The 24,357-nt window shown below is 46.2% G+C and overlaps 1 protein-coding gene across 1 annotated transcript in view; it reads right to left on the bottom strand.

Annotated features, from left to right (window-relative positions):
- Positions 1-5,032: 5,032 nt before the first annotated feature.
- Positions 5,033-24,357, bottom strand: part of NPAS2 (neuronal PAS domain protein 2) — a 100,644-nt gene continuing 81,319 nt past the window's right edge. Inside the window, exons 16-20 of the mRNA XM_052648228.1 lie at positions 20,815-21,006; positions 19,337-19,512; positions 18,372-18,464; positions 7,988-8,153; positions 5,033-5,200 (exon numbers count right to left, since the gene is read on the bottom strand). Coding sequence (XP_052504188.1) covers positions 5,033-5,200; positions 7,988-8,153; positions 18,372-18,464; positions 19,337-19,512; positions 20,815-21,006 — 795 coding nt within the window. The remainder of the gene's footprint in view (positions 5,201-7,987; positions 8,154-18,371; positions 18,465-19,336; positions 19,513-20,814; positions 21,007-24,357) is intronic.

Here is a 24,357-nt window from a genome sequence, read left to right as displayed (position 1 = left end):
GCGCGAGGGATTGTGGGAGAAGGAAAGCAGCCTCGCAAGTACAACTTCCGGGTTACCTGGAGGCGGGGGAAGGAAGAGGCGCTGCTGTGACGCACGCAGCGCGCGCCGTGGGGAAAAAGGCGTGAAGGCCTCTGGGGCGGGGCCTCGGGCGTCGCGCTTTCTCTCGCAGCTTCCTGTCGTCGGTCTCCACCTCCTGCGCGCGAACGGGGGTGGGAGGGGCTTGCGGTTCGCGTTTAAGTCTTCAGAGAAAATGGGATCCTGGTCCCCAGGTGGACCGGGCCAGGGTAGGCAGAGAAGATGCCTTTCTGTTTCGCCCAGTCGCTCAGTGATTCAGCCAGCATTGCCTGAACTTGTGAGCCTGGTTGGCAGCCCGGAGATGACCTACGCGCCTCCCGGCCTGGAGGGAGCAGAGAGCCTTTCCCGGCGGCAGCGATCAGCTAGCTGCAGAGATGCCGAGGGTTAGGGTTACGAGGGAGGCAGAGCAGAGGTGGGTTTGCACAAGAAGCGTTTTGAAATTAAAAGCGCTAGTTTGTAACTGACTATATGAAATGTCAATTTAGGAGACAGTATTTGATAAAATCACCTTAGAAAGAGAGAGTAAAATACTGTGTGCAGTCTATTACATTGGAGAAATCAATGTGATTTCGTGACCTTAAATATGTTTTTAGCTCTATCACAACAGAATGACCCAATAACAGCACTTTTATCCAACACCTGGTGTAAAGTAGGTACCTTGAAAATGAAAAGGGAGGAACCTGATGCCAGGAGGTCAGGTGTGAGTTGACAGACTTCATGGCCAAGTCTCGGGTCCGCATGCCAAACCCACGGGTTCAGAACTCTGGACCTTCCGTCTGCTGATCAGAGACTGCATTCTCTTCTGGAGGGGCAAGGGGATGGTAAAAATCTTTCAACCTAGGAAGGATGTAAAAATTTTGAGGATTGAGTTATTGAAACCCTAGAATAGTATGTTAAAACTGGAGCACTTACATGTGTGGCTGAGCCCCTTCGCTGTCTGCCTGAAACTATCACAATACTTTTAATCGGCTCTGCTCCAATATAAAATTAAAAGTTTAAAAAAAATAAAAAATAAATAAAAATAATGAGAATTATAAAGAATTCTCCAATCAGGAAAGAAAAACAAAAACTGGAGCACTGAGAAGGTGTTAGGATGAGCCTGGAGTAAAACACAAGTTAGCTCTTTGATAGTCATATTTCGCAACTAGCTTTGATGTAAAGATACTTAGTTTCGTTACATTTTGTGGGTCCTGTACAACTTTTAAGAAATCTGTATCAGACAAGATTTTACTGTAATAACAAGTGTTAATATCTAATCTCTTCTCATCACTGGGTATATATTTTTTTTTGGTAAATTCCTAAATATTATTTGTTGTTTAAGTAGCATATGATTAATGAGGGAAATGTTGAAGTGAAAGTATTAGTCCCTTTAGTCGCACGCTGCGACCCCATGGACTGCAGCCCGCCAGGCTCCTCTGTCCATGGGATTCTCCAGGCAAGAACACTGGAGTGGGTAGCCATTCCCTTCTCCAGGGCATCTGACAGGCAGATTATGGTCTGAGCCACCAGGGAAGCCCCATAAATTAGTAAATTGGACATTAAATGGCGTACAGTTGGTGGTGACTATCTTTCCATGTCCCAAATCCTCTCTGACAGAAATGGACTCACCAGCATGGAGGATACAGTTTTCCAGTTTGTCTGGATGGGTCGGGTCATGGCTGCACTGAAAGAGATGGGGACATCGGGAGGGGCAGATGATTGTAAAGGATTAAACTACATTAAATTCAGGAACTTTTAAGTGCGTATAAAGTGGTTACCCAAGTTGGAGTATATATTTTAAGGCACATATTATTTTACTGAATGCGCTGATGGGTTACCCTGCTTCTCCCATAGCTAGACATTGGCTGGATAGACAAAAATCCTAGAGAAGGTTTTCCTTTTTTCTAATGATTTTTTTTTCCCCCTGGAAAAATAAAGGTGCTTCACAGATGCCACAAGGCTGTGTATTTCAGCCATTCAGTCAACCATGTCATGCTTACAGAAGTATGCTGTTGTTTGTACTATTGCACATAGGCGTTGTATGAAGTTCATACGTGTGTATCCAAAAAGCCACACATGCCATTACTCTGGAAGACTCAGATTTGTTGTTTGTCTTGGTTACTAATGGCTGACTTTAAAACCTCCAGGCTTCACATAAAGTGAAGGGAGAAACTTAGGCAATTTTTTTACTGAACACCCACATTTTACCAGATAATTCAGCCAGAGTCCAACATATCATGGCCTAGCACCTTCTCACAGTTGGCCAGTTCACCATATTGTGATATACCATTGTATAAACAATGGTATAAATGGTATAAACAAACAAACAAACCCCTAATTTAATGGGCATTAGTTGCTGTTAGAGACAAGATACTACATTTTAGTGGAGTTAGTTTAAAATATTCTAAAGCTTGGTATATTTCAGAGTTCATATTTCAGTCACTTCTCATGAGCCAAGATTTTATAGTTTCTAAATAGAAAAGTCATGACAAGTTTGCAAAACAGTCTTTAAATCAGCACAATTAAATGAATCAAAAGTTTAAGGATTCAACTTCCCCTGATGTTATGTGGGTTTAAAGAAATGTACTCAATAAGAGTTTTCTGAGTTTACCCAGACTGTGAACATGTGTAAAGTTTAAGCAATACTAAATTAATTTAGCAGCATGACATAGTCCACCCTCTTCTAATGGCTTCCAGCTGGAAAATCCTAGCACAACAAATATGCTGTTTCCATTAAAAATTTGTTCTATTTAGAAGTGCAGATTCTGACAGCCAATTAAAATTCAAATTCTTTTACAGAAATATGAGAAACCTTTGAATTTACCGAACAGTTAAATTACAAAGTCAGTAATCTAGTGTCACACAGAATTTTTGTTTTAAAAAGGGCCCATTTTGGATTCCTGAGAGTAAATGATCCTAAGATATGCAAAATATTTAGACTTACCTTTTTTCCATGTAATTCATATCGCAATTGTGTGAATAATTAAAACTCTTTTTGATGTATTTACGTGGGAGCCTCTTAGGCCGCTGAAAACTGATCCTGGCCAGAGAATGGAGAGAGGTTTTCTCTCTTTTACAGGGAGGCAGGTAGAAACACAGAGCTCCAGTGACGGAACAAGCAGGGGAACTTGGTTCTCTCCGACCGCGCTCTGCTGAGCGTTGCCATCTCAGTGATTCTGTCTCAGTGTGCCAGGGGCACCCTCACGCCAGCATGCTGAAGCCTCATGGAAAAGGGGGTGCCGTCTGCTGTATCTCCCCTATCCACATGGTGTGTGCACAGGTCTCCCATACAGACACACAAACCCTGGGTGCATCACTGCTGCGTAAGTGCTGGCAAGCAAGAGGCCATGGAAACCTAGCCCAGGTGAGTTTAATTATGGGCTATACCTGCTTCTGTGGATAATGGCTTGGTCATCTCTATGGATTACCCATGTCTCTTAAGTTAGAGATATTTCCAGGAACTTTTTCTGGTTTTGTCAGTTTGTTTTGCTATCATTTCTAAAAGAACCATTGATTTCTTCTGGCACAGTCTTCAAAATAAAATCAGGATCCCAATAGGCTGAGATGCATGTGAGCTCAAAAACCTAAGGCCATTACCCAGATTGTTGGTCGCTCGCTCCCACCTTTCCTGCATTTTTGATTATCCTTAGAAACGTGTTGAAATTAAAAAAAAAAAAGTTTACTGACGAAGAGAGGTATGAATGCATCAAGAACAAGGTACAGAAACTGCCTCAAAGAAATTATACAAATTTGTTAATTTATTACAAAATGTCCACTCACAGAAATACACAAGAAAACTTTTATCCTTTTATATTTTGGGAAAGGAACTGGTGTCTCAGATACAAAATAATTTACACAGAATCCATACAATTTTATTTTATATAGAAATAGGTCCTTATTACAACGGCTGTACAATTCACTACACTTCGTCTTATAATTACATAAAATCTTCTCTTTAGAAACATCTCAACAAAACATACAAAAAAAGCAAAGTGCATTTTTGAAAAGGAAAATCCACTCCTGGGTCTTGGTCAGGAAAGATGTGTAGAAAGCTGCGGCATCCTCACGCTGAGGGCCAGCATGGGGGGAGGGGGGTTTCCTGGGGTCCTGCCTGGCCTGTAAAACCTTCCCTTTCACAGTCCTCGAGTCCTGTCGAAATCCCAGAACGTCACCTGCAGAATTGTACTCTGCCTTGAGTCCACCTTTGTAGTCGCAATCACCGGGAAGTCAACAGGAAAGAGTCCAGTGTTACATTCAGGATTAAAAAAAAAAAAAAAAAAAAGCCGATCACCAGAACGGTGTGGGGAGAAGAGTCTCATTCCATTAGGGTTTAGGCGGGAGGGTGGGAGGTGAGGGGCTGCGGTCTGGTTAATAATGCCCAGCTTTGCTTTCTGATTGGTGGGCTGTTTTTGTTACTGGCGTCTCCGCGTGAAGTCAGGAGACTTGATTTAAAAAAAAAAAAGGAAAGTGCCTAAGTTATCTCCTTGTGCAGCTGTGCAAACTAAGACAGAAACGATCATCTAAAAATAATGAGAAAAAAAAAAATCATCTCTTCTTTCCTTTCAAGACATCGCTGACCGGGTGCTTCTCCGAGGAAAGAGGGTCGGGAGAGTGAAGGCCAATGAGCACATGGGCACGTGGCGCAGACTGGTCCACGCTGGGGGGAGGGGCGATCCAGCAGAGACGCTGAACAGAGTGATGCGCTCCGCTGGGGACCGCGGTCGGTCCGTCTGGGTATGGTTGTAGACTGTGGCTGTGAAGCACAGGGAAAGGGGAAACAGGGCCAGCTTCCCTGCTCACTCATGTCCATGCTGGCCGCCGCCCTTGGACATGGTCACCACCCAGGAGCTCTGAAATGGATGCAGCGTGCACGGAAGTTGGGGTGTCCTTTAAACTCTTCTCTCCAACTCCTTGGCCACCCGCCCCCTCGTCCGTCCATTGGTTAAAGCTGATGTGACCCAACCGAGGTGCCCGGCCACTACCGGGGCGGCTGCTGGAGGCCTGAGGACTCAGACAGGCTGCTGACCCTTCGGGCCGGGCGTGCGGGCCCCGGCGTTGGGTAGCCCAGGGTCCCTGGCTGTTGCGAGTAGGTGGAGAGAAGGAGGGAGTCCTGCTGCTCACTGTGCAGAGAGGTTGGCACCTGCACCTGGAAAGAAAGGAGCCAGCTCCAGGGAAGGTTCTGGGGTTCAGGGACTTCTTCCCTAAATGGCTGGGGCGGGGACACAGTCCTCCCCAGACTGAAGGGTCCTCCTCCCCTGCCTGAAGACCTGGGGGAAAGGAAGCCCAGCTCTCCGGCCAGCACTAGGGGTTCCTCCCGGCCAGGTGGCCGGGGGCCTAGGCTGCAGGAAATGGTTTCTTGAGCACATGCACAGGAGCCCCCACTAGCCTGTGTGGTATTGGATCCTGGAACCTGACACCACATGTACGTCATTGCCCGCACGGCATCCAAACAGGCCTGCATACTTTTCACTGGTGGCCCCAATTTCCAGAGTCACTTCCAAATACTGCCATCTGCCAGGAAGCATCCTAATGTGAAGCTCAGAAACTCACTGGGTTTTCCTGGTGCCTCAGATGGTCAAGAATCCACCTGCAGTGCAGGAGACCTGGGTTCAATCCCTGGGTTGGGAAGATCCCCTGGAGAAGGGCATGGCAACCCAGTCCAGTATCCTCGCAGCCTGGAGAATCCCATGGACCGAGGAGCCTGGGGTGGGGGCTACAGTCCACAGAGCCTCAAAGAGTCAGACACGACTGAACAACTGACGCAACAACTTCAACTGGTCAGACATTAACTCTGGAACCTTCAGTCTCACCTCGCACTATTCCCAGCCATGAAATCTCCCTCCAAGGAACCCGGTCCACCCTGTTTCCAAAGCTGTGCAAGGCACATCTGCCCCTCTACCTCGGCTCAGGCTGCCTCTGTTGTTGAAACGTCCCCCCACACCTCACACTCAGCCATCCACACTTGGAGTGTTTCCGTCCCCACACCTCGTCCTTTTTTGACCTTGGCTCCCCAGCCCCAGTGCTCCATTGACACTGACCCAGGCCTGGCAGCTCTCTGTGATGTCCCCTGTCCCCCTGCTCTCAGGGTCCCTGAGTGCTCCTTGCATCCTTAGCCCTGCATCTGGGTGGAACAGGCACGTGCAAGCACGCTGGTGGCTCCCAATGAAGGAGCAGATAGACGGGCAGCCTCTAGCTTTCCCCCTGACTTCTCCCTGCCTTCTCCCCTCATCAGTTCCTGTCCCAGATCACTCCAGGGTCCTGCAAGCTGACCAGGGAGCAAAGCTGAGGTCCAGAGTTAACTCCCACTAAGACGTGGTGTTGGAGAAGGCGATGGCACCCCACTCCAGTACTCTTGCCTGGAAAATCCCATGGGGAGGAGCCTGGTAGGCTGCAGTCCATGGGGTCGCTAAGAGTCAGACACGACTGAATGACTTCACTTTCATGCATTGGAGAAGGAAATGGCAACCCACTCCAGTGTTCTTGCCTGGAGAATCCCAGGGATGGGGGAGCCTGGTGGGCTGCCGTCTATGGGGTTGCACAGAGTCGGACACGACTGAAGCGACTTAGCAGCAGCAGCAAGACGTGGTGTCAGGGAGATCTGAAAACTATGCCATAGCTGGTTTAGCCGCCTTGAGATTCAATTACAATCTAGAATTCGAGGAGGACTCTGCATCTTGGTCACCCTGTACATTCACCTATGGCTTCGAGGATGCCCAAGCGGGGCGGGTGGGGGTGGGGGAGCAAAAGCTACACTGTGCCTTGTGGTAGGGGCTTGAGGCTGTGGGGGAGGCCCCATTGGACAGGAAGGGGCACATGGGCATGTGTGGGAGGGAAGGCCAGACCCTGAGCAGACACTTCTGTCCCATCTGAACCCCCAGCCACTGGCTCACACCCCTTCCTTCCAGTGCATGTGGCACTTGCTTAAAGAAGTGACCACAAGATTACCTACATACAATGGAGTCTTACTCAGCCATTAAAAAGAATGAAGTAATGCCATTCGCAGCAACATGGATGGGCCTAGAGACTGTCATACTGAGTGAAGTCAGTCAAAGAAGGAGAAACATTGCATGACATCTGTTATATGTGGAATCTAACAAGAAACGATACAAATTAACTTATTTACAAAACAGAAACAGACTCACAGACCTGAAAGAGAAGGAACTTATGGTCCCCAGGGCGGGTGAAGGGAGAGAAGGGATAGTTAGAGAGTTAAGGATGGACATGTACACACTGCTCCATTTAAAATGGAAATCCAACAAGGTCCTACTGTACAGCACAGGAGACTCTGCTCATTGTTAAGTGGCAGCCTGGATACGGTAGGAGTTTGGGGAAGAATGGATGCATGTATATGTATGGCTGAATCCCTTTGCTGCCCACCTGAAACTATCACAACATTGTTAATCAGCTATACTCCAATATAAAATAAAATGTTAAAAAAAAAGAAGTGGCCACAAGGAAACATGCCCCACATTTTCCTGGAAAGCCTCAAATTCATGCAATGTTATCTCATTCATTTAAAGGAAGTTTGATGAACCTTTAAACCTGATGTAATTCTCTATTTGTATGAAATACTGCATATAAACACACTAACAAGCCCAACAAACATGGCAATCAGTGTCTGATATTTGCTCTAAGAAAGTGTAGACACCATCATAAAAATTACTTTTTAAAAAATGGACCTTCTTAGCGCATAATGACAAGAGGCCAAATAGCTGCTTCTAAGTTTCTCATACTGTATATACATAGACTTTGTCAACTTGAAGCATGATAAACTTCAGAAATGATAAAGTTTCAAATATGAATCTGTCTGAGGCTTATTTTTATCCTGACGCCTAGAACCCCGTTGAAAGCCTGGAATGGAAGGAAGGGCCCATCAGGCCTGGGCTGGGGGCTCGGCCTTGTCTCCCCCTCCCCAGGCACTGCCCAGCCCCACCTGAAGAAAGTGCGGAGGCTGCGGCGGGGCCTGTGCAGGCTTCAGGGGTGACGGCTGAGAGGTGGGGAAGCTGGGCTGCAGCCCCATCAGCAGGACAGGGGTGGCGGCGTTGCTGCTGGTGGTGTGCACATCCGGGTTCTGAAACACGGCCTGGCTCTGCGGATACCTGTTTGGTGACACACAGAAGAAAGACCTTTATAAAAACTATTGACATGACACCAAGGACACAGATGACAAGAGGAAAAACAGACAGACAGGACTTCATCACAGCTAAAACCCTGTGAGCATCACTCTCTCCATGCAGTGAAAACACTGCTGGGAAAAAAAAAAAAAAAAGCTGCCAGAAAAATCTTTGTAAGTCCTATATCTAATAAGAGGTTGATATCCAGCTGTATATAAATACAATTTCTGCAACTCACCACCACAACAAATGCAAAGAACCTGGTTAAAAAATCGGCAAAAGGCTTGAGTAGACATCCTGGAAAGAAAAGGTACAAACGGCCAATAAGCACGTGAAAGTCATTAGGGAAATGCAAATCAAAACCAAATGAGGACTTCCCTGATGGCACAGTGGATAAGAATCTGCTTGCCAATGCAGGAAACAAGGGTTCGGTCCCTGGTCATACCACATGCCACGGGGCAAACTAATCCCCACAAATGTTACCATGGCAAAACTGGGAGAGTCAACAGTGTTACCCAGCATGCTGTTGGCATCATTGTAAACAAACAAGTTAAGGGCAAGATTCTTGCCAAGAGAATTAATGTGTGTACTGAGCATATTAAGCACTCTAAGAGCCGAGATAGCTTCTTGAAAAGTGTGAAGGAAAATGATCAGAAAAAGAAGGAAGCCAAAGAGAAAGGGATTTGGGTTCAGCTGAAGCACCAGCCCTGCCCATCAACAGAAAATTGGATTAAAGATTTACTGAGCATGGCCTCACCCATCAGAGTAAGACCCTGATTCCCCCACCCCACAGCCAGGCCCTCCCATCAGGAAGCTTCAATAAGCCTCTTAGTCTCATCCATCAGAGGGCAGACAGAATGAAAATCACAATCACAGAAAACTAACCAAACTGATCACATGGATCACAGTCTTGTCTAACTCAATGAAACTATGAGCCATGCTGTGTAGGGCCACCCAAGACAACGGGTCATGGTGGAGAGGTCTGACAAAAAGTGGTCCACTGGAGAAGAGAATGGCAAACCACTCCAGTATTCTTGCCTTGAGAACCCCATGAAGCCAGGATGAAAAGGCAAAAAGACATACACTGAAAGGGGAACTCTCCAGGTTGGTAGGTGCCCAATATGCTACTGGAGAAGAGTAGAGAAATAACTCCAGAAAGAATGAAGAGACGAAGCCAAAGCAAAAACAGTGTCCCATTATGGACGTGATTGGTGATGGAAGTAAAGTTCAGTGCTGTTAAGGGCAATATTGCATAGGAACCTGGAGTGTTAGGTCCATGAATCAAGGTAAATTGGAAGTGGTCAAACAGGAGATGGCAAGAATGAACATCAACATTTTAGGAATCAGTGAACGAAAATGGAATGAGCGAATTTAATTCAAATGACCATTATATCTACTATTGTGGGCAAGAACCCCTTAGAAGAAATGGAGTAGCCCTCATAGTCAACAAGAAAGTCTGAAATGCAGTACTTGGGTATAATCTAAAAAATGACAGAATAATCTCTGTTTGTTTCCAAGGCAAGCCATTCAATATCACAATAATCTAAGCCTATGCCCCAATTGAAGAAAGTAGGGAAAACCGCTAGACCATTCAGGTATGACCTAAATCAAATCCCTTATGATTATACAGTGTAAGTGAGAAATAGATTTAAGGGACCAGATCTGATAGACAGAGTGCCTGATGAACTATGGATGGAGGTTCATGACATTGTACAGGAGACAGGGAGCAAGACCATCCCCAAGAAAAAGAAATGCAAAAAAGGAAACTGGCTGTCTGAGAAGGCCTTACAAATAGCTATAAAAAGAAGATAAGTGAAAAGCAAAGAAGAAAAGGGAAGATACACCCATTTGAATGCAGAATTCCAGAGAATTGCAAGGAGAGATAAGAAAGCCTTCCTCGGTGATCAGTGGAAAGAAACAGAGGAAAATAATAGAATGGGAAAGACTAGAGATCTCTTCAAGAAAATTACAGATACCAAGGAAACATTTCATGCGAAGATGGGCTCAATAAAGGACAGAAATGGTCTGGACCTAACAGAAGCAGAAGATATTAAGAACAGGTGGCAAATATACACAGAAGAACTGTACAAAAAAGATCTTCATGACCCAGATAATCACAATGGTGTGATCACCCATCTAGAGCCAGACATCCTTGAATGTGAAGTCAAGTGGGCCTTAGGAAGCATCACAACAAACAAAGCTAGTGGAGGGGATGGAATTCCAGTTGAGCTATTTCAAATTCTAAAAGATGATGCTGTGAAAGTGCTGCACTCAATATGCCAGCAAATTTGGAAAATTCAGCAGTGGCCACAGGACTGGAAAAGGTCAGTTTTCATTCCAATCCCAAAGAAAGGCAATGCCAAAGAATGCTCAAACTACCGCACAATTGCACTCATCTCACATGCTAGTAAAGTAATGCTCAAAATTCTCCAAGCCAGGATTCAACAGTACATGAACTGTGAACTTCCAGATGTTCAAGCTGGTTTTAGAAAAGGCAGAGGAACCAAAGATCAAATTGCCAACACCTGCTGGATCATGGCAAAAGCAAGAGAGTTCCAGAAAAACGTCTATTTCTGCTTTATTGACTATGCCAAAGCCTTTGACTGTGTGGATCACAAGAAACTGTGGAAAATTCTGAAAGAGATGGGAATACCAGACCACCTGACCTGCCTCTTGAGAAACCTATAATGCAGGTCAGAAAGCAACAGTTAGAACTGGATATGGAACAACAGACTGGTTCCAAACAGGAAAAGGAGTACGTCAAGGCTGTATATTGTCACCCTGCTTATTTAACTTATATACAGAGTAAAACAAGCTTGCTTATGTGCTAAATCCACATGTATGATTTAGCTGTATGCAGGTCAGGAAGCAACAGTTAGAACTGGACATGGAACAACAGACTGGTTTCAAATAGGAAAGGGAGTGCGTTAAGGCTGTATATTGTCACCCTGCTTTTTTAACTTATATGCAGAGTACACCATGAGAAATGCTGGGCTGGAGGAAGCACAAGGTGGAATCAAGATTGCAGGGAGAAATATCAATAACCTCAGAGATGCAGATAACACCACTCTTATGGCAGAAAGTGAGGAAGAACTAAAGAGCCTCTTGAAAGTGAAAGAGGAGAGTGAAAATGTTGGCTTAAAGCTCAACATTAAAAAAACTAAGATCATGGCATCTGGTCACATCACTTCATGGCAAATAGAAGGGGAAACAGTAGAAACAGTGGCTGACTTTATTTTTTGGGCCCCAAAATCACTGTGGATGGTGACTGCAGCCATGAAATTAAAAGAGGCTTACTCCTTGGAAGGAAAGTTATGACCAACCTAGACAGCATATCAAAAAGCAGAGACATTACTTTGTCAACAAAGGTCTGTCTAGTCAAGGCTATGGTTTTTCCAGTAGTCATGTATGGATATGAGAATTGGACTATAAAGAAAACTGAGCGCCAAAGAATTTTGAGCTGTGGTGTTGGAGAAGACTCTTGAGAGTCCCTTGGTCTGCAAGGAGATCCAACCCATCCATCCTAAAGGAAATCAGTCCTGGGTGTTCATTGGAAGGACTGATGTTGAAGCTGAAACTCCAATTGTTTGGCCACCTGGTGCAAAGAGCTGACTCATTTGAAAAGACCCTGATGCTGGGAAAGATTGAGGGCAGGAGGAGAAGGGGACGACAGAGGATGAGATGGTTGGATTGCATCACCGACTCAATGGACATGAGTTTGGGTAAACTCTGGGAGCTGGCGATGGACAGGGAGGCCTGGTGTGGTGCAGTCCATGGGGTTGCAAAGAGTTGGACATGACTGAGCGACTGAACTGAACTAAATGCTCCAATCACTACTGCAGAAAAAGCTGAAATTGAACAGTTCTATGAGGGCCTAAAAGACCTTCTAGAACTAAACCAAAAAAAAACCAAAAGTCCTTTTCATCAAAAGGCCTGGAATGCGAAAGTAGGAAGTCAAGAGATATCTGGAGTAACAGGCAAGTTTAGCCTTGGAGTACAGAATGAAGCAGGATAAAGACTAACAGAGTTTTGCCAAGAGAATGCACTGGTCAGAGCAAACACCCTCGTCCAACGACATAAGAGACGACTCTACACATGGACATTACCAGATGGTCAATACCAAAATCAGACTGATTATATTCCCTGCAGCCGAACATGGAGAAGCTGTATACAGTCAGTAAAAACAAGACCAGGAGCTGACTGAATCAGATCATGAACTTCTTATTGCAAAGTTCAGAATTAAATTGAAGAAAGTAGGGAAAACCAATAGGCCATTCAGGTATGATTTAAATCAAATCCCTTATGATTATACAGTGGAAGTGACAAACAGATTCAAAGGATTAGATCTGATAGACAGGGTGCCTGAAGAACTATGGATGGAGGTTCGTGACATTATACAGGAAGTGATCAAGACCATCTCCAAGGAAAAGAAATGCAAAAAGGCAAAATATTGGTCTCAGGAGGCCTTACAAGTAGCTAAGAAAAGAAGAGAAGCTAAAGGCAAAGGAGAAAAGGAAAGTTAGATCCATATGAATGCAGAGTTCCAAAGAATAGCAAGGAGAGATAAGAAATCCTTCTTAAGTGATCAATGCAAAGAAATAGAAGAAAACAATATAATGGGAAAGACTAGAGATCTCTTCAAGAAAATTAGAGATACCAAGAGAACATTTCATGCAAAGATGGGCAAAATAAAGGACAGAAATGGTATGGACCTAATAGAACCAGCAGATAATAAAAAGAGGTGGCAATAATACACAGAAGAACTATACAAAAAAGATCTTAATGACCCAGATAACCATGATGATGTGATCACTCACCTAGAACCAGACATCCTGGAATGTAAAGTCAAGTAGGTCTTAGAAAGCATCACTATGAACAAAGCTAGTGGAATTCCAGTTGAGCTATTTCAAATTCTAAAAGATGATGCTGTGAAAGTGCTGCACTCAATATGCCAGCAAATTTGGAAAACTCACCCATGGCCACAGGACTGGAAAAGGTCAGTTTTCATTCCAATCCCAAAGAAAGGCAGTTCCAAAGAATGTTCAAACTACTGCACAATTGCACTCAAATCACATGCTAGCAAAGTAGTACTCAAAATCCTCCAAGTTTGGTTTCAACAGTACATGAACCAAGAACTTTCAGATGTTCAAGCTGGATTTAGAAAAGGCAGAGGAACCAGAGATCAAATTGCCAACATCTGCTGGATCATAGAAAAAGCAAGAAAATTCCAGAAAAACATCTATTTCAGCTGGTAAAGAATCCGCCTGCAGTGCGGGAGACCTGGGTTCAATCCCTGGGTTGGGAAGATCCTCTGGAGAAGGGAAAGGCTACCCATTCCAGTATTCTGGCCTAGAGAATTCCATGGACTGTATGGTCCATGGGGTCACAAAGAGTCGGACACAACTGAATGACTTTCACTTTCACTTTCTTCTTCATTGACTATGCTAAAGCCTTTGACTGTGTGGATCACAGCAAACTGTGGAAGAGTATTCCCAGTCTTGAAGAGATGGGAATACCAGACCACCTGACCTGCCTCTTGAGAAATCTGTGTGCAGGTCAAGAAGCAACAGTTAGAACTGGATAAGAAAGGATGGACTGGCTCCAAATTGGGAAAGGAGTATGTCAAGGCTGTATATTATCACCCTGCTTATTTAATTTATATGCAGAGTACATCATAAGAAACGCTGGGCTGGATGAAGCACAAGCTGGAATCAAGATTGCCAGGAGAGTTATCAATAACCTCAGATATGCATATGACAGCATCCTTATGGAAGAAAGCAAAGAGGAACTAAAGAGCTTCTTGATGAAGGTGAAAGAGGAGAGTGAAAAAGCTGGCTTAAAAATTAACATTCAGAAAACTAAGATCATGGCATCTGGTCACATCACTTCATGGCAAATAGATGGGGAAACAGTGGAAACAGTGAGAGATTTTATTTTCTTGGGCTCCAGAATCACTGCAGATGGTCACTGCAGGCATGAAATTAAACGATGCTTCCTCCTTGGAAGAAAAACTATGACCAACCTAGAGAGCATATTAAAAAGTTAGAGACATTACTTTGCCAACAAAGGTCCGCCTAGTCAAAGCTATAGTTTTTCTAGTGGTCATGTATGGATGTGAGAGTTGGACCGTAAAGAAACTGAGGGCTGAAGATGATGCTTTTGAACTGTGGTGTTGGAGAAGTCCCTTCAGAGTCCCTTGGATTGCAAGGAGATCCAACCAGTCCATCCTAAAGTAAACCATCTCTCTGGTGGGAGGTGGGAGGGGGGTTCAGGATTGGGAACTCATGTACACCCGTGGCTGATTCATGTCAATGTATGGCAAAAGCAATACAGTATTGTAAAACAAAATAAAGTAAAAATAAAAATTAGAAAAATTAGAAAAAATAATAAAGTAAATAAACCCTGATTATTCATTGTAAGGACTGATGCTGAAGCTGAAGCTCCAATACTTTGGCCACCTGATGTGAAGGGCTGACACATTGGAAAAGACCCTGATGCTGGGAAAGATTGAGAGCAGGAGGAGAAGGGGATGTCAGAGGAGACGGTTGGATGGCATCACCGACTCAATGGACATGAGCTTGAGTAAGCTCCAGGAATTGCTGATGGACGGGGAGGCCTGGTGTGCTGCAGTCCATGGGGTCTCAAACAGTCCAACAAGACTGAGGGACCGAACTGAACTGAAAGCACTCCAGAGCACCACACCTCCGGAGGCTGTTTGCTGCTAATGCTGAGCCCTCATACCCGTGAGCCCGCATGCTGCCATTGAGTCTGTGAGCCTAGTGCCCCATGCTCTGCCACAAGAGCAGCCACCACAATGAGAGGCCCTGGCACTGCAACAGAGTCTCCACTGCTCACCAAAACTAAAGAAAGCCCTCATGCAGTGAGAAAGACCCAGCACAGTCACAGAAAAAGGAAATCAAAATGAGGTATCATTTCACTACAATACTATTAACGAAAAAAGACTGTACATAACAAGTATTGTTGAGGATGTGGAGAAATTGGAACTCTTGTGCCCTGTTGGTGGGAGGGGAAAATGGTGTAACTGCTGTGCAAAACAGTGTGAAGTTTCCTCAAAAAGTTAAACATAGCGTTACCATGGGATTCAGCAATTCTACTTTTGGGTATATGCCCCAGAGAAGTGAAAGTAGGGGATGGAAACAGTCATTTGTACATCCATGGGCGTAGAAGCGTTATTTACAGTAGCAAAAAACAGGAAGCAACCCCACGTTCATTGATAGAGGATGGATAAACAAGGGGCAGTGTATACAGACAGTGGAAAATCATTCATCTTTAGAAAAGCAAGGAGATTCTGATACAGGTTACACCATGGGCGAGCCTCAAAGACATTACACTGAGTGCAACAAGCCCATCACAAAATACAAATACTGTATGAGTCCACTTAGATGAGATACCTAGAGAAGACACATTGATAAGAGACAAAAAGCAGAAGGCTGGGGGCAGAGCAAATAGGAAATTAGGGCTTAATGGGGACACAGCTTCAATTTGAGATCAAACAATTCTGGAGATGGACGGTGGTGATGGCTGCACAAAAACGTGGATGTTCTTCTGCTCCTGCACTGTACACGTAAATAGAGCTAACATGGGAAATTTTATGTTATACAGAATATATATATTTTTTATTTTAAAGAAAGAGTACTTGATGATAATGGCCAAGTAACAAGGGGAATGCCATTTGGGAGAAAAAGTTGGCTTAAAGCTCAACATTCAGAAAACGAAGATCATGGCATCCGGTCCCATCACTCCATGGGAAATAGATGGGGAAACGGTGGAAACAGTGTCAGACTTTATTTCTGGGGGCTCCAAAATCACTGCAGATGGTGACTGCAGCCATGAAATTAAAAGACGCTTACTCCTTGGAAGAAAAGTTATGACCAACCTAGACAGCATATTCAAAAGCAGAGACATTACTTTGCTGACTAAGGTCCATCTAGTCAAGGCTATGGTTTTCCCAGTGGTCATGTATGGATGTGAGAGTTGGACTGTGAAGAAGGCTGAGCGCCGAAGAATTGATGCTTTTGAACTGTGGTGTTGGAGAAGACTCTTGAGAGTCCCTTGGACTGCAAGGAGATCCAACCAGTCCATTCTGAAGGAGATCAGCCCTGGGATTTCTTTGGAAGGAATCATGCTGAAGCTGAAACTCCAATACTTTGGCCACCTCATGCGAAGAGCTGACTCATTGGAAAAGACTCTGATGCTGGAAGGGACTGGGGGCAGGAGGAGAAGGGGATGACAGAGGATGAGATGGCTGGATGGCATCACTGACTCAATGAACGTGAATCTGAGTGAACTCCGGGAGTTGGTGATGGACAGGGAGGCCTGGCGTGCTGCGATTCATGGGGTCGCAAAGAGTTGGACACGACTGAGTGACTGAACTGAACTGAACTGGAGGAGTCCAGACCAGGAAAGAAATCGAAAGTGTTAGCCACTCAGTCATGTCCGACTCTTTGCGACCCCATGGACCATAGCCCACCAGGCTCCTCTGTCCATGGGATTCTCCAGGCAAGAAAATTGGAGTGGGTAAGCCATTCCCTTCTCCAAGGGATCTTTCCGACCCAGGGATTAAACCCAGGTCTCCTGCATTGCAGGCAGATTCTTTACCATCTCAGCCACCACGGAAGCCCAGAGATAGGTATTTAAAGATACTATACAGGGAATTCCCTGGTGGTCCAGTGGTTAAGACTTCACCTTCCAAGGCAGGAGGTGCGGGTTTCATTGTGGTTGGGGGACTAAGACCCCACATACCTCCTAGTCAGAAAACCAAAACACAAGGCAGAAACAATACTCTAACAAATTCAATACAGATGTTAAAAACGGTCTACATACAAAAGATCTTTTTTAAAAAAGATACTATGGAGAAGTCCACTTATATTTTTAGAAGTGTTCTATCTCTTCATGGGTCGTTTTATGGTAACAGGCACTGGGGGTTCCAAAATTTCAGGGGCCTGTGTGTGTGGGAGGCGGACTCTGACCTGCCCTAGAAGATGGAGTGTTAGGTCATGTCTGGAGGAGATGGACGGGGAGACGTGGACGGTATAAATTACTGGGTTGACCGAAAATGATAGTTTAGATGTTTCAGAGGAAAGAATTTCTGTTTTTGCCTAGTTTCCTGCATTTGAAACATCTCTGGAAAGTGATGTCACAAGATTCTGTGTTTCCACTTATCTGGATCATTTAGAAAGAATAGTCCAAAACCAAAACCAACATCCCGTGCACCCCTCCAGGCAATGGAGAGCATCATCAAGAGTTTAAAGGCAGTTTCCTTGCAGTGTACAGCTCCCGCCACCCCCAATGCCCACCCCCACCATCACAGGGTTTTCATGGGTGTAGGTATGGGCCCCAGTCTTCCGGAATGCTCAGTAATCATCACTGTGACTACTACTACTGGAGGAGGACAAGGGAGAGGGACTTCAAGCAGGCAGCCGCCAGGGCATGAATGGACGGCCTCTGCGTCTGGGCACCGCAGGCCTCATTAGCTAGCCCTGTCCCTGTGAACTTCTGACGCAGATGAAGCCAGTGTTTATATGACCACGGTGTCTGCTTTATTTCAAAGGGCTTGGAACTATTTTCCAACGGCTTTTCAAGGATTCTCTCCTCTGGCTCCAGTAAACCTCTGTCCCTCGTAATGAAATCGGCTCAGCACAGCTGCCTCGGGTACAGGGGATGGCAAGCGAAGAGCCCGGGGTGAGGAGAGAGAGAAGGCTCCATGTATGGGAGGGCAGGAGGGCCCTAAGTCTGCACAGGGTCACAGCTCAGGGCCCATCCTCGGAACCACAGAGCAACAAGCTCGTGTCGGGGATCTGCCAGCATCGGGCGGCCAGCCGGAGCTGCACAAGGGCCCTGGGGAAGGGGGACAAGGCTCTGTTAAGACTCTGTTGACCCGGGATGTTACCCCTTAGACCTGCACAGACGGGAAGACAGTGATGAACTTGGCATGTAAAGAATTATTTCCTTCAGGTCTTATTCTCAGCCTGGATGCTGACATGAAGTTTTCTCTCTTGACACAGGAAATGGAGGAAGAACAGCTAAGGGGAGGAGTCCTTTAGAAAGGTGTGGGCACGTGTGGATCCTCCCTGCAGGGCCCGACTCTAAAGGGTATGGCTGGTCCAGGCAGATGAAACCCTGTGGCCTGAAACCACTCACTGTGGCTCTCTGCCCCACCCCTCCCCAACCTGGGCCACCTACTTGACTTGCCGTCCGGTCCTCCTGACCTCTGAGGGCTGCCTCGCGTCACAGGATCCGGGCATCATGGGCTGGATGGGCTGGCTCAGCAGTAGCCTTTGAGCCGAGGAGGACAGAGATGGGAAACTGCGATCAGTACCCAAGCTGTGGACCCGCCGGCCAATCCGCACCTGCTGAGCCCCACTGGACCCTTCCAGGCTGGCCCCATGGAATCCCTGCTGCTCTCTTCCTGAGGATCCTTGCTGTGGCAGGGCTCTTCCTCTGGCCTCGAGACCCCAGCCCTGTTCTGTCACTTCATGAGCTGAGGTCAATTGCAGAGTTGATTAACAAATGAGTCATTTACAAAACGGAAACAGACTCACAGACTTAGAGAACAAACTTATGGTTGCCGGGGGAAGGATGAGGGGATAGTTGGGGAGTTGGGGATAGACATGTACGCACGGCTATATTTAGGATAGATAACCAACAAGGACCTACTGTACAGCACAGGGGACTCTGCTCAATGTTGTGTGGCAGCCTGCGGGGGGAGGGAGTTTGGGGGAGAATGGACACATGTATATTTATGGCTGAGTCCCTTTGCTGTCCACCTGAAACTATCACAACATTGTTAATCTGCTCTATGAAAAAAGCAAAAGTGTTAGCTGCTCAGTCGTGTCTGATTCTTTGTGACCCCCATGAGCTATAGTCCGCCAGGCTTCTCTGTCTATGGAATTCTCCAGGCAAGAATACTAGAGTCGGTTGCCACCGCCTTCTCCAGGGATCGAAACTGGTCTCCTGCATTGGCAGGCAGATTCTTCACCGGCTGAGCGACCAGGGACTCCAATACAAAATAAAAAGTTCAGTTAAAAAAACTGCAGAGGATTTAGAGTCTATTTGTCTAAACTCTCCCTCCATCTTCAGCAGAGAGCCGAGATGAACAGTGTAAAACTATGTCTCAGGTATCTTTCCAACAAGGACAGAGTCTATACCTGAGCTGCCGGTCATGGCTGAAGTCCGGGCTGGGTTGGCCCTGGGGGGCCTCCTGGGAGGCGGAAGCTGGCGTGGTCAGGCTCAGAGCCAATGGGAGCGCAGTGGTGGTGCTGCTAAACTGGGGTGTCAGGCTGCTCCCCTGAATCATCTGTGAGCTTCTCAATGGCTTTGGACCCTGGAGCAACCATCGAAACAAGAAAGGTAAACCTTCAGCTCAACTCAGGTGTCACCTCCCCAGAACCTCTTTCTTTACCCGCTTAGGCCTTTCTGAACATTTAGGACTCACTGACCATCATTATGATGTTTTGGTGTTATGACTGGCTTTCCTGTTGGACTGTAAGCATCTCAAGGGTTCTCTAAACCCTTTGGGATTTAAAGGACAGTGCCAGGCTCGGGGCAGGCAAGCTGTACTGAATCCATGATTGTCTGTTATTTAGTTCCTAAGTCCTGTGCAACTCTTTGCAACCCCATGGACTGTAGTTCGCCAGGCTCCTCCTCCTCTTGCCTGGGATTTTCCAGGCAAGAACGCTGCAGTGGGTTGCCATTCCTTTCTCCAGGGGATCTTCCTGACCCAGGGATCAATCCCATGTCTCCTGTATTGGCAGGTGGATTCTTTGTTGCTGAGCCACCAGGGAAGCCCAAATCCATGATTATGTGTATAAATAAAAGAGGCTTCAGGAAAAGCTGTATCCAGCCTTCCAAACTGTGATGGTCTGGAAGCGGGGGCTCAGAACTTCTTGAATCTATTGGGTTCAAGTGCCACTGACTGATGGGTGACCCTGTCAGACTCCAAGGTCACTGGTGGCTTGTAGTAAGTGGTAATGACTGGGAGGGCAGGGCTTGAGAGGGTATCTGGGGGACCAGGAGGAGCATGGTGACTCTGCAGAAAGGGATGGTAAACAGAAGTGGATAACTGTTCTCACACGTGTGCGTGCATGTTAAGTCGCTTCAGTCATATTCGACTCTGTATGACCCTATGGACTATAGCCTGCCAGGCTCCTCTGTCCATGGGATTTCCCAGGCAAAAATACTGGAGTGGGTTGCCATTTCCTCCTCCAGGTAATCAATCTTCCTGACTCAGGGATCAAACCTGTGTCTCATGTCTCCTGCACTGGCAGGTGGGTTTCTTACCACTAGCACCACCTGGGAAGCCTAAAGCCAGGGGTGATGATGGGCACCAAGGACATGTGTGTGTCCCCATATGTGGGGATGTGTGGCTTTCAGCATGCATGGCCATTTCTACCTCTAGCCAAGCTCAGAATCAGACCTGAAAGTTCCAGCTGCATGAGACCTTTAACTCATTTTAATATATTGATAAAACACAGAAGGGAATCAATAGAACTTGGGACTTGGAAGTGACAAAGACAAGAAAAACCACATCATGATTATCCAGTTCTGGTCATAGGAGAAGTAGATTGCTGGTTCGTGAAGACCATCGCGGGTGACAGGGAGTGAGTCTGGAGATGAGCACATTTACCTGGGTCGATATCACACTCGATTCTCTTAGCAGGTGCTGGTTTGTGACCTGGGCAGAGGCTATCTGCCCCGGAAGCTGTGGGCTGGCCACAAGCTGGGGACCTGGGCCAGACCTCTGCTGGAGCTGCTGCTGAGTCTCCGGCCGCTGGGCACTGCTGAAGCTCAGGGATCCATCTGGCGGCTGCAGAAACATCTGGAAGCACAACAGAAATGCTGTAAGGCTGTGATCACTGCCCTCACGGGCCTGCACCTTCTTTGTACGGCCTGCCTATCCCCGGCATAATGGCAGCTTTCTTACTCACGCTGACCTGCCTGGGAAGGTTCACCCACTAGACGTGGAGACACTGAGTGCCTGGGAGGCCACCAGCAGAGTGCATGAGCCAGAGAGGGGCAGCCGGTGGCAGGGGTGCTGACCTGGCCCGCAAGAAGGCTCCGGTCTAGTGACGGGGGTCTAACAGGGTGAAAGATGCTGAGATCCAGGTATGCCGCTTGACATGCTCATTTAGTCTGTACTGGCTTGCCACTTTCTTATTAGAAGGAGAAACCTCTTGTGAATGGAAGGAATAACACAATCATGGTGGCACAGGGTTGGTTGACTAGTGGGGGACGCATTGTCCTGGCAGTAGGAGCTATGCCCGGGCTTGAATCTCTGACCAGTGACCACCATCTGTACCCATCCTATGGTTTGTATCATCCGTCCAGCTCCCAGCTGAGAGGGCAGTTCTGCCCTGGTTAACTAGGTGCCTGTGCATTTCCAGGAAGGCAGTCCAAAGGATGACATAACATCAAGTCCATGAGCTTTAAAACGATGTTTAAGAAAAGGTTTTACAGTCACCACACTAATCTCTATGTGTTACTTAATATGTCTCAGACATTCAATAAGCACAGCTATATCAGCCTGGTAGTTTTAATGGCAAAGGTTTAAGAGAATTTGATCCAGTTCGTAAAGAGTATTCAAAAGGTTGTGAGAACCTTGGTCTACTTTGTTTATAAATTTGGTGTATCCAATTTAAAACAATTCCTTAAGGACTTCTCTGTTGGCTCAGTGGTAAAGAATCTGCCTGCCAATGCGGAGGACACAGGTTCGATCCCTGGTCTGGGAAGATGCCACTTGCCTCATCGCATAACTAAGCTCGTGAGCCTCAACTACTGAGGCTAAAAGCCACAGCTACTGAAACCCATGCACCTCCAGCCTGTGTTCCACGAGAGAAACCCCCGCAATGAGGAGTCTGCACACCCTAAGAAAGAGAAGCCCCGATTTGCCACAACTAGAGGAAGACTGCTTGAAGCAACAAAGCCCCAGAAAAGCCAGAAATAATACAGAAATAAAATTTTTTTAAAGAGGAATCCTTAAGGGCCCAGAAAGATTTTACTTCTTAGGTTTATAAGTCTGCCTAGCCAGGAACACGAAATGTCTGAAAAGTTAAGCTATATTAAATCTGTAAATTAATGGTTTTCATAATGAATGTTATTTACCATTTGTTAAATTTATAAATTAATTGAATGTGAACACAAGTAAAAGCACTGGTATTTTTGGTCACATCAGTAGATTTGTAAATAAAATGTAATCTGTGGATTGACTGTAAAGGTTTAAGAAAGAGAACTTTAGTAATTTCTATCATACTTTAAACTTAAGACCTGTGACTAGCTGTTTTTATCAAAAGTTCCTCTTGGACTTTAAAAACTGGTATTATCTGTATCGTGGGCTTCCCTGGTGGCCCAGACGGTAAAGAATCTGCCTGGAATGCAGGAGACCTGGGTTCAGTCCCTGGCTCAGGAAGATCCCCTGGAGGAGGGAATGGCCTAACTCCAGTATTCTGGCCTGGAGACTCCCATGGACAGAGGAGCCTGGAGGGCTATAGTCCATGGGGGTCACAAGGAGTCGGACACGACTGAGCGGCCAGCACTTTCACTTCCATTATCTGTATCAGATTCTTGGCAAGCAGCATCCCGCTCCATTTTAGATCCTTAGCTCTAGGGCTGAAAGACTCTCCCCCCTGATATTCTGGAACTTTACCCCGAATTCCTGCATTCAGGGTGGCATAACCTCACACCCAGTATGGAACTGACATGCTGACGCATGCTGAGTGAGAGTGGTTCTGGAACGACAGCTGTGGACTCAGGCCAGGGAGGTGCTTAATCAGTTAGTTCCAGCATCTCCTCCATAGGGTGTCAAGCCCTGAGCAAGATGACCGTCTAATGCCCTTTCAGCCACAGCACCAGGCAGGTCTCCCCACTTTCCTTCCTGCTCCAACCCACCAGAATAACCTGCCATTTTGACTCTTTCTCACTTTAGAAGTTAAGAAGAATTTTCTGGGTCTCCATCCTCTCAGATCCAATACCCGAACGTTCATAATTGGTGCTTTACACAACCTCAGCGAGCTGGCTTATTCATAGCACACGAGGTAATTTACATTTCAGCAAAAACCCAGTATTCAAACAAAATAACAAACATTTTTTCTGGTGGGATACAATTTACCTTCTGATTAGAGTTCAGACAAATGCAACCTTTATTTATGATAGGCAGTATCATCTAGCTTAAATCCGACAGACTTAATTCCAACCCCACCACATACTAGTGGTATGAACTTGGGCGGTTTTCAAAAACTTCAAATTGACTGTTAGTTTCCTCATTAATAAAAGAGTAACATTAACACCATATACCTCATAAAAGATTTCATGGGACTTCTGCTGAGGCATAATCCTAGGTGCTCAATAAATGTTTGGATATAACAATATTTAAAATAAGAAAGGAGTTCCTTTTGTTCCTTTGCCCCTGTAGGCATATGAAAACTATCTGAGGACCTCCTTGGTGGTCCAGTGAGTAAGAATCTGCCTGCCAATGCAGGGGACACAGGTTTGATCCCTGGTCAGGGAAGACCCCACACACCATGGGGCGACTAAGCCCGTGCACCACAGCTACTGAGCCCTCGCACGCTAGAGCCTCGCAGCAAGAGCAGGCCCCGCGGTGAGAAGCCCGAGCACCACAACTGGGGAGTGGCCTGAGCACAGCAATGGAGACACAGCTCGAAACACAGGAAAAGAAAACAACGTAGAAGCGATGAGTAGAATAAATAAACGAACAAACAAATAGATCAAGCTTTGCTCAAAGAAGGGAGACCGTTCACGCTTGCGTTAAGGCAGAGACTGCTGGGTCTGCTACTCTGTCCCATTGATGTATGTTCTCTGAGGGCAGAAACCTGATTCTGCTTATTCCCGTGTCCCCCACAATACCTAACAAATTGCCTGGAACATACTGGGTGTCTGCGAGATAGATGAATGGATGGAAGGGTGGAGGGGTGGGTGGGTGGTGTGTGGATGGATGGGGGGACGGATGGTGGATGAATGGATAGATGTGTGGACAGAGGGATGGAAGGAAGGGTGGAAGGATGGACGGATAGAAAGATGGATGAAAGAACCAATCAGAGAACACATCTGCCATTGCCACAGGTGTCCTTCTCCATGTTTCTTGGCGTTGCCAGTAGAGGGCACAAGTGCTCTCAAAAATAAATTAAGACGTGACCTCCCAAGGATGCAGGGGTGA

The sequence above is a fragment of the Budorcas taxicolor genome, chromosome 11, assembly GCF_023091745.1.
Source record: "Budorcas taxicolor isolate Tak-1 chromosome 11, Takin1.1, whole genome shotgun sequence".
NCBI lineage: Eukaryota > Metazoa > Chordata > Mammalia > Artiodactyla > Bovidae > Budorcas > Budorcas taxicolor.
Note: the sequence above shows the minus strand (reverse complement) of the source record. Positions and strands in the feature narration are given on the sequence as shown.